Source organism: Plutella xylostella, chromosome 27 (genome assembly GCF_932276165.1).
Source record: "Plutella xylostella chromosome 27, ilPluXylo3.1, whole genome shotgun sequence".
NCBI classification, from domain to species: Eukaryota; Metazoa; Arthropoda; class Insecta; order Lepidoptera; family Plutellidae; genus Plutella; species Plutella xylostella.
The window spans coordinates 3,267,027-3,281,333 of NC_064007.1; the positions used below are offsets into that span (position 1 = coordinate 3,267,027).

The window sequence follows — 14,307 nt, forward strand, 5'->3', positions numbered from 1 at the left end:
CGTAGGAATTTGTAGATGGAGGGTATTGACCAATCATGCATAATACATGGGTAGTGTAAATAAAATTAGTGAGTACAAGTGCCTCGTTTTATTGTTGACAATAAACGTATACGATTACAGATTATCGTATCCGTTTTCGGTCAACGGCTTCTGGATGAAAATTCGGCGAAGTATGAATTTGATATGCGCTTTTTTAACCTCCGACAAAAAAGGGGTGTTTTAAGTTTAACGTGTCTGTGTTATCTGTTAGTCCGTGTATCTGTCTGTAGTAGCGTAGCTCCCTAACGGCTGAACCGATTTTTGATTTGCTTTTTTGGGTCATATTATCCGAGTGATCTTTGCTATCAAAATCGGCTTAGCCGTTCAATACTTTTAAGTGTTGAATGACGGTGGTTTTTTTACATTGGTTAGGTTATTAATCAAATACTTTTATTGAGACCTGTGAAGGGTGTTATAAGTTTGCGGTATGTTGGTCGTAGCCGTGTATCCAGGCTTTCCTGCTCTTTCTTCAAGAGGACCGTTTTAAATTAAACTGGGCGCTTGTACGGTCATGTGCAGAGAAACCTGACCGCCTCTCATAGTAACAATACTCCTGGGAGGGGTCAGATTTATTTGCCTTATACTTGTATTACTACCTATCTACTTGGCTTTAGTTAATTCTGGGTCGATTTAACCCGGGAGGCATCGGGAGGCATGTTGCTTATAGCCAGGAGAGGTTGTTGAAGTTATATTTTTGCCGAGAGAAAAAACTACCGAAATAAAAATAAAAAAACTAAAAGAATTTTGTAAAAAAATGTTTGTTAAGATTAACAGTTTTTTTTTACTTTGGATCAGTGGCATATCAGATTTATACCTGAGAATGTCAAGTTATGCAAAACCACAGAATAATGACTAGTAACTAGCAGAACTTAATTTTCGAATACAGGATGTGTTGTGATTAGCTAAAAGCAAAATAGAAGAATGCTCTTTATATTGTTAGTCCTCTAAATAAACAATAAAACAACCACAAACAATTCCATTCATGTCTAACTGAAAAACGACAACGCTATTGTTAGAATGCAAAAATGCACTCCTTACGAAAACTCATTTGACAAAATCCACGCCGGGTTTAATACTTTACGCTGGTGTTAAGTTTCGATTTTTCTTTCTTAACTGCACCGAACTAATTTCACCCTAAACCCAACCACACTCAGTCCAATTTCCCACGAAAATTTGCCGCTCCGAGTCTCGTACTAGCTAATTATACGCCGAGGAAAGCAAACTCGCAAAATTTACCGTTGCCACACCAATCTGACCCCTATAATTCAGTTTAGTAAGAACTATTGTTACGTAACTGAAACATTACAATTATAACGTAATCGAACTCGGACATTTTCTCTACCATGCATGGCCGCCATATCTTGTCCCATAACCTCTGCGCTATACCGACCACAAATAAACACAAAATAAATTCAAAATTGGAACGCGCCAAAAAATGACTTAAGACGTTTTTGACCGAAGGCATACATCATGCATTCGCTTTCCCGACCTCGCTGCTCGAAAATCAGTCTGTTCGTTACGCGAAAAAGTATCTTTACCTTTGTAGTTAAGGTGCGTTTTCGCACGGGCGGGGTTCCGACTTCACGTTTTCAGTCGTAGTTGTAGCCATGTCGGGGTCTGAAAGGGGTGCGAGGGGGAGGCTCCGCGCGGGGGGGGGTAGGTACCTCCACTACGTTACGTACGTTAGTCCGATCCCACCCGCCGTGCCAAGCGCACGGATGGCGCGTCCAAACACGCGCTTGCGCTCACCGATTTTTTTAAACAGTAATCTTATTAACTTACCTCTCTATGTTTTGGTGTTTTTTTCGTGTGAAAGTAAATGCTTGTGAATGTGCGAATGGATGTCCCTGAGACACGCTAGGCTGACAGATGCCAGTGGCGGGAGCTTACACCGGGTGTATGACCTAATTGTGTGTATGATAACCTAGTACTACATAAACATTTGTATAGGTACCTACTTAGTGGGTACTAAGTCACTTATATTCTTTCCTTAGCAAAGATACTGGCTGGATAGAATACCGACGAGGAGTAAATGGAATTACCGGATAGAGTTCGGTCGGAATCGTGGACGGATTTTTGAAATTCGAATAAGAAACAAACTGGCAGGTAATACGATCGGCATCGAATGAACGCGGGCTCCGAATTTAAAAACGAGAACTGCCAATAAAAGCGCGCCAAGACATGCAACGGGCAAAAACGCGGGAAAGCAATATTACTTTTAATACCTACCTTCTTTTTTTCAATTTTAAGCGGGAAAGCGGTTTGTGGCCCGGCGTCGAAGCTAATTACGATATTTTAGGAAACTCGAACACATTTCGTTTTAATTTCAATTATTTTCTGCCATAAGTAAAAGCGAATAGCTCCCAGGGAGATTAATTCGAATTAATTCACTTCAGTCCGAAGGCTTAAACTCCTCACTCCTCGCTTTAGCGATTTATTTCAATTGCGTTTTATTTAGATTTTAAATCTTTTCTCCAATTTATTGTATTTGTAAATTAAGCAGGTATTTTTAATAAATTTCGGTAATAATTAGAGCACAATATGTATTTCATCATTCATACTAACTTTCATAATTAACTACTTATTATTATAATTTACAATAATTTGCATGCATAAATAAATGCATAGGCTCACGACTGTAATCCAGTATGGTCAGAGGTGATTCACAAGCGAGTCGCGGGCTCTTAGCTGTAGAAATTGTATTCATATTCATTTATTTAGTTCAATACATCGTCATACATATAATAATTATTAATAATAATATAATAAAGTAAATTACTAAAATTAGGCATGTAACAAATCACATAAAAACAATGTCATATAAAAATATTATTACAGAAAACAATGTCATTTAAAAAATTCAATAAATGCAATGTCAAAACATATGCGTAGCATAATAATAATGATTATTGGTTCATTTATAATACCTACATACTAACATTTGTCATTAAGATAATCGTCAACTGAGTAGTATGCTTTCTTGTACTCGTGATATCGCCATTTTACATATATACATAAAATATATGTTCACGACTGTAATTCCCGAAATGGTAGTCAGAGGTGACTCGCAAGCGAGCCACCCGCTGAAAAGTACAAATTTAATGTACAGCGAAAGCTGTACATTAAATTTGTACTCACGTGATCGCTATTTCGGAATGAGCAAAAATATGTAGGTCAAACATTAAAGCAAGATTCCCTTAATTAAAAACCTGTCCCAGCCGGGGATCGAACCGTTGGTACAATATCAGATTTGCTAACTACTGATCCATCCGGTCTTACTGACTCAACCCTTAACTTAGGCAAATTTTCCGCTTTTAACGGCTAAATCAGTAAAAAATCCATGCAGTTTTTATGTTCATTATATTGTGGTCATAAAAAGTCCCGGAAATAAACATAAAATGAAATTTCTGCCTACGATTTCGCGTACTACGTAGACATTTTGCAGTGCCAAAGTTATCAAAATGCATTTAATAACTAATTATAATGTATTCTTTATTTAAATTTTAATTGTAATTAAATTTTGTACTGCTTGACCCATTATTAAGGAAGTATATTACTATACAGGGTATCCCTTTAAACGGGTTTATTTACTACAGTGGTACTTAAATTTATGTTCATGAGATCATTATTATAATATGCCGATAAACTTAATGTAAAAGTTCATTTACATTTAAATCATTTCATAAACTGTTGTTGTCAGCTTCACCAATTACTTTCGCAGTTAACAAAAGCGATGGTTTATTAGGCAAATGGTACCGAATATTGTAGTTAGGCAAACATTAAAAATATTATTATCAGATAAAGATTTAATCTAACCAAATAGAAATAACCACAGCTATGGAAAAAGCCATGCACACAGACTACCAAATGTCGATTTAAATAGACTACTTCAAATAAAAAGATTACGATCGCACTAACAATGTCACGTTTCTACTAAGTTATTATTAGTCGATCATCGATTCCTCATACTCGATTATGAATCGGATTCGATTCGGCGAATCGTTGGTAATTGAGGGTATTTTTCTATCAATGCCATGTCGGTCGATAGTGGACCGCTAGCGCGACTCGCGAATCGATCGATGGCACGATGTGGCAAACGTCATCATCGTATTGACATGCGAGCAGACTTCTTATGTATATAAAAGTATGTTTTTAGTTATAATTTTATGCGTAAATTAATCTACATCCTTACGGATCTAGTTATTTTCCGGTGACGTAATACGTCTTTTTTAAACATTTCAAAACTTATAAATTCATATAAAGTTTAATATAAAACTAGATGATGATGATAAAACCGCGATTTCCGCTTAGCTTCGTAAAGTAGAGCCTATTGTGTTAATCTAGGGTTTAAATGCGATCTATCGTAAAGTCATATAAATTTCATACAGAAACAGAAAATACATAATTGTATTATTAAACACTAGATTATTGTTATAATTAAGTACCTACCTATTAGAGATATGGAAGAGCGGGGCCTCCTGTTACAGGTTATTACATAGCCTACTAGGTTGGTCTCAGCACTTGATTATAGATTGTGTAAACCATTATTGTTAACGAAATAAACATTTTGAATTTGAATTTTTGAACATAATTAAAATATAGGTTTTCGGAAATTAATAGATCAATTTCATATGTTTGTAGCTTCGCATCCACAATGATCTCTCGATCTTTGCGGTTCGCATAAATAAATCGATTCTTCGACGTGATATCGTCCCGAAATAGTCATGACTTGATCGAAACTGATAGCTAGTTCCCGAATTATTTCAAATATTAAATAATTAACTATTTGTTTAGGTATAATACTTTAAACAGAGTTGTAGTGTGTTAAAATTAAATACCTATAGATTGGCAAGTTGCTTGGCGACCCTCCTTGAGGGGTGAAAGACGCGGAGGGGACGAGGTACCCAAGACGACAGCGGGTAGCGGGAGGGGTAGCGGTGGAGGGGAACGCGTGCACTGCATGTCATTGTTACGGCAGTCTCGGCCGCGCAGCCGAGGCGGCCACATGTCTTATATAGTCTGTCATAATTTGAGTGCGACCCACATGAGATCATTGATCCTGAGACCATTCGTCTTAGGATGAGTGTTGAGGCCTTTTTAATATTATCGTTATATTATTATTAGGTATCTATATGGGGATGCTGGAGGTGTTGGAGCATCCCCATGCAAAGGGAGGATCCTCCGACCAGGCCGGGTGGTGTGGCCTGGCGGGCAGCTGCCCAACGGTTAGCGTTGGGGATTCGTATATATTGCAGAGTAGGTGAGAAACTTCGTATGCGCGATGTAGGATTTTCATAGTAATTTGTTCCGTGTCCATACATCTTCTCTGTATTGAGTTCCGAGCGCCATCTGTTGATCTTCGTCTGAACTTAGTGGCTAGGAGACCGCCACATCACTCCCCCACCGAGACCGGAGGGCGATAGTCTTCAGTGCAGCCGAGAGTCTTGATTGCCAGCCAGTGCCGCGTAGTCCGCAGTGAGTCGGGACTGTGAGTGCGGTGAGAAGTCCCCAGTGAGTCGGGGTGATGCTGCAGTGGCGATGTCCACGGTGAGTCGGGATGAGCCTGCAGTGGAGCATGGTGGCAGAGTGCTGCGTCGACCAGGAGATTATTATTATTTATTTATTTATTTTCAAATACATACATATTACATTACACAATATAAATCCGCCAAACTATAGACACATAGTTTGTTGGCGGAGAGAGCTCTCTTAAACATAAACATTAAATATCTACATTACCTGCTATATCTACCCATGTTAGTGACTCGATTTTATGGTGATAAATTCGCGACACTACATATAATATATAGTTACTTAAGTATATAATTCAGTTAAGCTATGCAACATATTAATAACTACATTATATCTAAACAGTTCGAATTCATAATATACCTACATCATTCAGTTCTTTCTTAAACAAATCCAACATAATAGTTTTTAATTTTTGCTTTATGACAAATTTACTTAACTTTTTGGTTTCTTTTAACAATGGTATACTGTTAAATATTTTAGGCACTAAGTATTTTCGAATTCTTTGACCATAGTAGTTCTTATGTTTTGGTTGATAAAGTTTACCTTTTTGTCGGGAAAAATAATTTTGTACAACAAGTGTTTTATAATCATTACAATAATATTGTTCAATAGCTATACAGTAATTTACTTTGCTATGTACTGGTAATATTTTACAAAGAAGAAAGAGTTTTTCATATTCATTATTACAATTATTTTTAGTTCTTTTGTCTACTAAGTATTTTAACAGTCTAATTTGTAGTTCTTTAATTTGATCGAGATAGGTTTTAAATGTTCGGCCGTATGTACTTAATCCATAGTTCAGCAATGAGTCAGCAAGAGCGTAATAAACACTATATAAGGTGCTTCTATTTAATATTTTACTTAAGTGATAAAATTTACCCAATATTGTTCGGAGCCTGTTACAAACATCGTTAACATGTGATTTCCAGCTCATGTGGCTATCGATATATACACCTAGGTACTTATACTTGTCTACAAAATCAATTTTATTGCATTTACAGGTGAGTTTACCGTTATGCAAGCATTCATAAGTATGACCTAGAATGTTTATATCCGATTTATCAATCTTTCTGGCTATTTTGTTATATGGAGAATATATATGCACACATTTGGTCTTGCTCAGGTTTATTATTATGCCATTGTCATGGGCCCATTTAGTAATGTTTTCAAAGTCTGATTGTATCTTGTCTATGACAGTTTGCAAATTTTTTGAAGAATATAGTAAGCAAGTATCATCCGCGTACATATATGTTTTACAGTTTTCTACAACATTGCTGACACTGTTGACGTGCATGACGTATCCAACTGGGCCGTATACGGAACCAGTTGGTACACCCAGCTCGACCTCAGCCTCCGAACCCCTAGTACCATCGATGACTGTGGAAATAGTTCTGTTTGACAGGTAACTTCGAAACCACTGGTTAACTGGCCCTCTAATTCCACACTCATCCATCGCACGTAGCAGCAGGTCATGGTCAAGGGTATCGAATGCCTTTTTGAAGTCAATAAATAAGGCTATGACCTGCATACCACTGTTAAGGCTTTCATTCACATCATCCGCAAACTGTGCCAGCGCTGTGGATGTGCTTCGACCCTTCCTAAAGCCATGTTGCGTATCAGAGAGGATGGCTCTGCTTGCTGACCGGCCGAAGTGCAGTGGTGCTGTGCCAAGTTGCTGGTGTGGGTCGAGGGTGTGACCAGGCCTGCGCGTTCGCTGCATGCTGGTGGTCATGATGCCCTTTGAGACCGGATGCTGGCTGGTTGGCTCCAGGGGCTGCTTGCTGAGAGTTCTGCTGCACGGCTGTTGAGGTGAGGAGAGAAAGTCGATGGAAGATGGCGTGGAGGCTGCTCTGCGGGTCTTCAGAAGGCTGCGCTGATGTTCTTCACGGGGTCACCAGTATGGGGATGCTGGAGGTGTTGGAGCATCCCCATGCAAAGGGAGGATCCTCCGACCAGGCCGGGTGGTGTGGCCTGGCGGGCAGCTGCCCAACGGTTAGCGTTGGGGATTCGTATATATTGCAGAGTAGGTGAGAAACTTCGTATGCGCGATGTAGGATTTTCATAGTAATTTGTTCCGTGTCCATACATCTTCTCTGTATTGAGTTCCGAGCGCCATCTGTTGATCTTCGTCTGAACTTAGTGGCTAGGAGACCGCCACATCTATAATTCGTCAACAAAATAACGTTAAAAACAACAAATCGTATAATGTCTCAATATAGCCTTCTTGTAGAACAGCGTACCGGATCAGTCATGCTACGCGGCTAAAGGTTGGTACTGCGCAGTCAGATACGAAAAAGTAAACAACAAAGACGAAGAGTCCATATGACAGTGCGTCAGTTGTCAGTTCTTGTAACTAGGAAAGCAACCAAAATTTATGTGATTTTAAGAAAGTAATTAATGAGCAAAACACAGAGAAAAATTACAAAATTGGTGAAATTTTGAAAAAAAATTGTCATATCGTGCTTCGCCTACCCCGATACCACCCGGAATTAAATCCTATTGAACTTGTGTGGCGGTACGTGAAAGGCGAGCTCGCAAGAACGTCGATTGACTCTAACTTAGATAAAGAGATAAAAGACTTAGAGTTGCTTTTCTCTAATTATTCGCCTGAAAAGTGGAGAAATTGTGACGACCATGTCATAAAAAATTAAGACGATTATTATAAATCTGATAGAGTATTTGACGATGTATTGGACAGGTATGTTATTGTTTATTTATAATTTAATGTAAATTAAACATAAAATATTATAGGTGTACACTGAACTAATATGACTGGCGTACTCTAGTACTTTATACTTCAAAGTAGATACAATGTTTTTTGGTTTTTGTCTTAGATTTATAATTGAAGTTAATTAAAACGATGATGAAGATGAGGATGACGACGACGATGAACAAGTTCAAACAGAGAGTGAACATGAAAGTGACATGGAAATTGATTTATAAAATAAAACACTTTTACATAAATGAATTCAAATTGGTAGATATTCTGAAGGTAAACATCCAAATTTTAATGCTGTCAAACTATAAATTTTAAGCTAAATATGACATTTACGGGAACACTCATAGAATAAAATTTTACTTACGTCAGAAATAGTTACAAGCTATCGCGAGATTAATCCGGGCACACTTTTCTACGTGTGTAGCATGTCGTGCTACCTCGCCCCCGCCACTTCTTTCACCCCGCAAGGAGGGTCGCCAAGTAACTTGCCACATTATATGTGTATAAATTGTGACAAAAAACGAATATTATATTACGAATGGATTTTAATCTGAATCACTAAATTGACTAACCACATTAATTTTATTTGATGAACCCCGTAACGATTTCATAATATTTGGCAAAAATTATATTAATACTAATAATAGATTTTTTTTAATTATAAATTATTTCAATCAAACTTATGAAGCACGTCTCTTTTAGATTTATAGATATATTTTAAGTATACTATTAATATTTCTTGTGTAATAAATAAGAATAAGAAAGAAATGTGGGTTCAGAACTTACAAAACTGAAAATAATTGTAATGGAGGATGATAGATGATTCCCAAAGGACTTATCTGTACACCCATTCTTATAAAATTTGCCACATATTAAGGTTTACGGTTTTTACAAAGTGTATAGTAATATACACTCACGGGCAATGAAAGGGTTCCGTTGAGAAAAGCACCAAATTACTTACTCCTAAACTGAAAAGTTAAGCTTAATGATGCCTTCTGCAACTTTGAAGTACATTTAACCGAATATCAGATATTACCAACTAAAAACGGTAATATTTTGTTAAAATTTTGAAAACATTGGGGTCGTTTGGTGTCGGCATTTTGGGAGTGGAACTTTTACATTGCCCATGCACGCACTCACGCCTTGTACTAATGTACTCCCTTGCGGGGTAGGCAGAGGTGCATTGCTGCACCCACTTTTCGCCAGAGTGTTATGTTAGTCCCAATGTAATAGGGGGCGGGCCTATTGCCATTTTACGGGCACATCCAAGACCTGAGAACAAATATCTGTGTTTAAACAAATATCTGCCCCAGCCGGGAATCGAACCCGGGACCATCGGCTCAGTAGTCAGGGTCACTAACCACTACGCCATTCGGTCGTCAAATGCGTGTATAACTTACTGATTCCACAAATAAACGTGTTGGTGGCGAGAATTGCATATAAGTAGCTTTCACTTACCTTTGGGCGCAATAGCACATTACTGGACTTATAGAATACTGTCCCTGGTGAGTCCAATAAAATATCTCACATTTTATTGCTGACGTCACGGACGTAATCCTACCAATCCGATCGTAAAAATAGGGCGTAGTTCTGTCCTGTACATTTCAACTAAAGAAAAATAATCTCGTTTTTATGTTTTACTCTATGCGTGCACGGATTCTTTAACTTTTTTAATATCAATAAATATTATACACTCACGGGCAATGAAAAAGTTCCACTGACAAAATACCGACACCAAACAACCCCAATTTTTTCAAACATTTAATTTAAATTTTGAACAAAATATTACCGTTTTTAGTTGGCAATATCCTAATGCTCTGTTAAATGTACTCCAATGTTGCAGAAGGCGTCCTTAACCTAGCTTTTTCAGTTTACGAGAAATTCGGTGCTTTTCTCAGTGGAACCTTTTCATTGCCCGTCAGTGTATTTACAGTCCATCTATAAAGTACTTAACAAAAACTGAAATGGAACCTAATTAATTATCTAAGAGGTCGTGCTGTCGATTTTCAACCAAATCTGGTCAAAAGATGATTTTTTTATAACTAATCACAGTATAATAATAAAAAATAAATAAAAAAAATATATTTATTAAAAAAACATGTGACATTATACAGATCTTATATCCATTTAACTTCTATTACACTCGCCTTCATTAGATCTGGTACTCTGTCTTTTAAACTAGGTTAATAACTACATAAATATGTATGTATACACATAATATAAGACACAATTAAATAGAGACATCTATTTTTTTACTTGCGTTTAGTCTAAACTATGTGACTGTAAGTAGGTAATAAGAATCTCTACAATTTCCATCTTAAATAAATACCGCTAACGTAATTTATATTTTTTCTACGTAATATCCAAAACTTTAAAATTCGAAATGATATAAGTTAGGTATGAACTTTTAAAGAAATAGCTATTTTTCTTTTGGGGCCCAATTCTGGTGACATTGTAAAGAGTAGGGATAGCTACTTCTATCACACGACATAATATCACTCTTTGCCTCACACTCACACATAACTCATAATGTGTAATTTATATTTCAGAAATGTAGTGAAATGTATAAATAATTCGGGAGAAAAAAGTCACATACTAAGAGCTTCCAACGCAGGTATAACATTGCTTGTACGGTCACAGGTGTAAATAGTCTTTTTTCTATAAACCAATGTGCCCCTTAGGTCAAAGGTATAAAGTTCGAAATCCCAAGTTATTTTAAGTCCACAGGGAAGAGATTGCCAGATCTGTCTCTGGTTGATGATTTTATATTTTTCATGAATAATAGAATTCAAGAGTCGTTTTCTTTTTTTCAAGCGTGTTTTTCTAAGAGCCTTTGTAAATCTTTGCTTAGGATTGTTAAATAGGCTGAATATCCGGCTGTCAAACAGTAGTTAGGTACTTAATAAATCATTAATTTGTTGGATTAAGAAGACCGGATTTTTCATTTGTTTAAATCTAATCGTGAACTTCTGTGATCATGTAAATTGTTAGGCATTTCTAACAATATTCTGTCCTCGACCTTCCTCATTCAGCCACTACCAGTGGCGTGTATAAAGTCGTTGGTCCGGCAGACTGGTGGGTGTCCCACGCTACGCGGCAAATATGAAAAAAATGATCCTGAGTTATTGAAGCAAGCATCTGACCTTTTATATGGCTCTGACGACAGTAAAAAACACAAATACCTACACCGAGGAATACATATTGACGTCGGTTTTGACTAACGATATTTGCGTGCACCTAATATCGTTAACGATGTTACTATTTCTAGCATTTTTTTTGTAAAATAAAACGGTGCAAAATTAGAAAGCTGCGTCCAGAAATGACCTAACCTAAAGTGGTGCAAGGAACAAGGTCGTGTAATTTCATTATTACCGTAGCAGTATAGCGAGAGAATTTGACTTCCACCGGAAGTTACGTCATATAATATTTATGTCCTGCCCGTGGGAGGCCTCCCGCGAAACAATTTTAGCTGGCCCTTTATTTTATCGATTGTTACTTTAGCTTTTTTCCGGCTTAAGTGCCGCTGTTTCGGTATTAATGTTTCATTAGTGGCCGTTGCTGGTGTGATTTCAAATCTGTTTTGATGACTTTAAATACATACATAAGTACTTACTCAATTGTAGATAAAAAATTATCTCATTTAAACAAGTACAAGGAATTATAAATGAAATGACAAAACAAACAAAGTAACAATTAAAAAGAGAAAATGCTGAGCACAATAGAGAAAAATAAATAAACAAAAACGCAACAAAAAGTATAATTGCTCAGCATTTTAATGAAATTTTCTTATAAATAGGTAAAGTTTAAGAGAACGTTATATTTGCTAAGAGTCAGAATTCAGAACAAAAGTTTAATAGCGTATTAGGCATTCAATTTATTTTATGTTCTTCTTTTAACCTTAGAATGTTCGCGGAGAGTTGGGTCTTAGGAATACTGAATTATGAGAGAATACATTTTGAATATATTTTCTTAATAAGAAATGAAAGAATAATCACATACATTACATCAAGTTGTCATTACAGTATTTACAGTAAAAAAGGATCAGGATTGAATAAATCGAATAGCCCAAATTGCATGTCTTTGTACGTTTTATTAGGCACCTACAATTATCACATTTTTTTTATTATTGCGATGACGGTGTTATTAAATGTAATTTTATCAAAATATTAAAATTGACGGAACTCAATTTTACCCCACCCCGTTTGCTTATCATCGTTGTTATAGTTGTGTGAATTAAGGATAATAAAGTTTATAGTACTTGGGTTGTCACACTAGAATATAAATTTTTGAACTGAATTCTCTTCTCTTTTTCTCGATATTCTTTGGTATGTTTCGTGAGTGTATGTTTCACCTGTGATATATAGTGATTTGGAAGTTATTTTGATAGTGATGAAAGATAATATTAAGAGTATATGCCACATAGGTAATACGGTTTTGATTTTATGTTTGGTGATGCGGTGAAAAAGACGAATGAGTTTCATTTATATTTTTTCAATGCTTAGCTTCAGTTACGTTTATTTTAGTATTATTAAATCAGCAAAGTGTGATTTTCAGGTTTTACAAATAAAAAAAAGACACAACATCAGATTTAACAACAAAAAAAACGTCCATCTCAACAAAAAAAGTGCATATCAATTATCTCCGCGTAAGTGTTCTAAATTCAAACCTAAAAAAAGAAAAAAGCGTTCGAAATTTCTCGCAAAAAGGTGTAATGTGATAATAGTGTCGATGTACAACAAGGACAGCGGCGATGTCGAAACGGAAAGGACGATGGGAGGGAAAGAGACGGAAACGGTTCGAGGCGTTTCGTCTGCAGCCGTGATGCATGCGTGGGGGCTGATTCTGTTGTCGCTGGTGGCGTGTGTGGGGGCCAGTGAGTTCCCGGAGAGAGAATGCTGCGACCCGGTGTATCCCCCCAACACGGCGACCACGCCGGCCGCCCCGGTCACGCATCCTGTCAGCACGAAGGTCGTCGGGCCAGGACTCATTGCAGGTGAGAGATAGTTTTTTATGTGAAGTACTTACAAGGACAGATTACCATTTTTGGGGTTCACCAACTCGCACTAGGCCAGCGTGGTGGACTAGACCTAAAACCCTTCCTTCATTGGAAGGAGACCCGTGCCATAGAAATGGGGATGAGATGGGTTGTGATGATGATGATGAAGTAGATTCAGGGAAATTTGTTTCAAGAATTTCAGACATAGCTGAGGTTATATCATGGTCATAATCACTCAGTAACCGTCCACTGGACGCAGTCTTCTAACAAGAATCTCCATAAAACTCTGTCCTCGGCCTTCCTCATTCAGCGCTACCAAGTACCTATCACTAGCGAGCACTATATGTACCTGAATGCAAAGAATTAAAGCTAATGTGACTTTAATTTTATTTCTATAGGAAGGTATTTACCACAATTTTTCATACAAATAATGGCAATGGGTAGTTTCAAAAAAGATGGTACGGTAGACTCCATAAAATTTGAACCTATACTTATTTACCATAACAAAGTATATATAATATTGGTACATTCAGAAACCTTTGCCAGTTTGTGAAGTTTGGTTTTTAACGTACTAGTCAGTATAGTTGTTACAATAAAATTTATGTATTAGATACTTGTATAGAGTATGTGTACACCTACTTTTCGAAGTACTAAACCAGAACCACTAAAATAGTTTCATAATATATTAACCCATGTCGAACGATATCTACATTTCGGTACTAAACTACTTAACTTCAATCTGATATATATTATGTGTCCCTGATTCAGAAAGGAAACGTGTTAAAACTTATCACCTTAATTGATTCGTGTCGCGAGTAGAAACAAATTAAAAGTTCCAATTTCGGCCGCCAGGGGAGCCGGCGTCGCCGTCACTGATGAGTTTCACTTGATGAATAACGGTTTTTGTTAGTTTCGTTCGACCTTCGAAATTTGAATAAGGTCACAGCTGTAGGCGGTTTCTAGTGGTTGCAGTGGAAAAAGTTTTTATCACTCACTGTAGATGGGCATAAAATTGTGTACC

At 36.9% G+C, this 14,307-nt stretch overlaps 1 protein-coding gene across 4 annotated transcripts in view; it reads left to right on the forward strand.

Annotated features, from left to right (window-relative positions):
• The first annotated feature begins 1,721 nt into the window (after positions 1 to 1,721).
• Positions 1,722 to 14,307, forward strand: part of LOC105383545 — a 157,816-nt gene continuing 145,230 nt past the window's right edge. The window contains exons 1-2 of one of the 4 annotated variants that reach the window (XM_048630825.1): positions 1,722 to 1,803; positions 12,845 to 13,283. In XM_048630825.1, coding sequence (XP_048486782.1) covers positions 13,019 to 13,283 — 265 coding nt within the window. In that variant the 5' untranslated portion in view covers positions 1,722 to 1,803; positions 12,845 to 13,018. Of the gene's footprint in view, positions 1,804 to 10,444; positions 13,284 to 14,307 lie in introns of those variants that run through there. The other 3 variants (XM_048630824.1, XM_048630822.1, XM_048630823.1) reach the window with 3 other exon arrangements.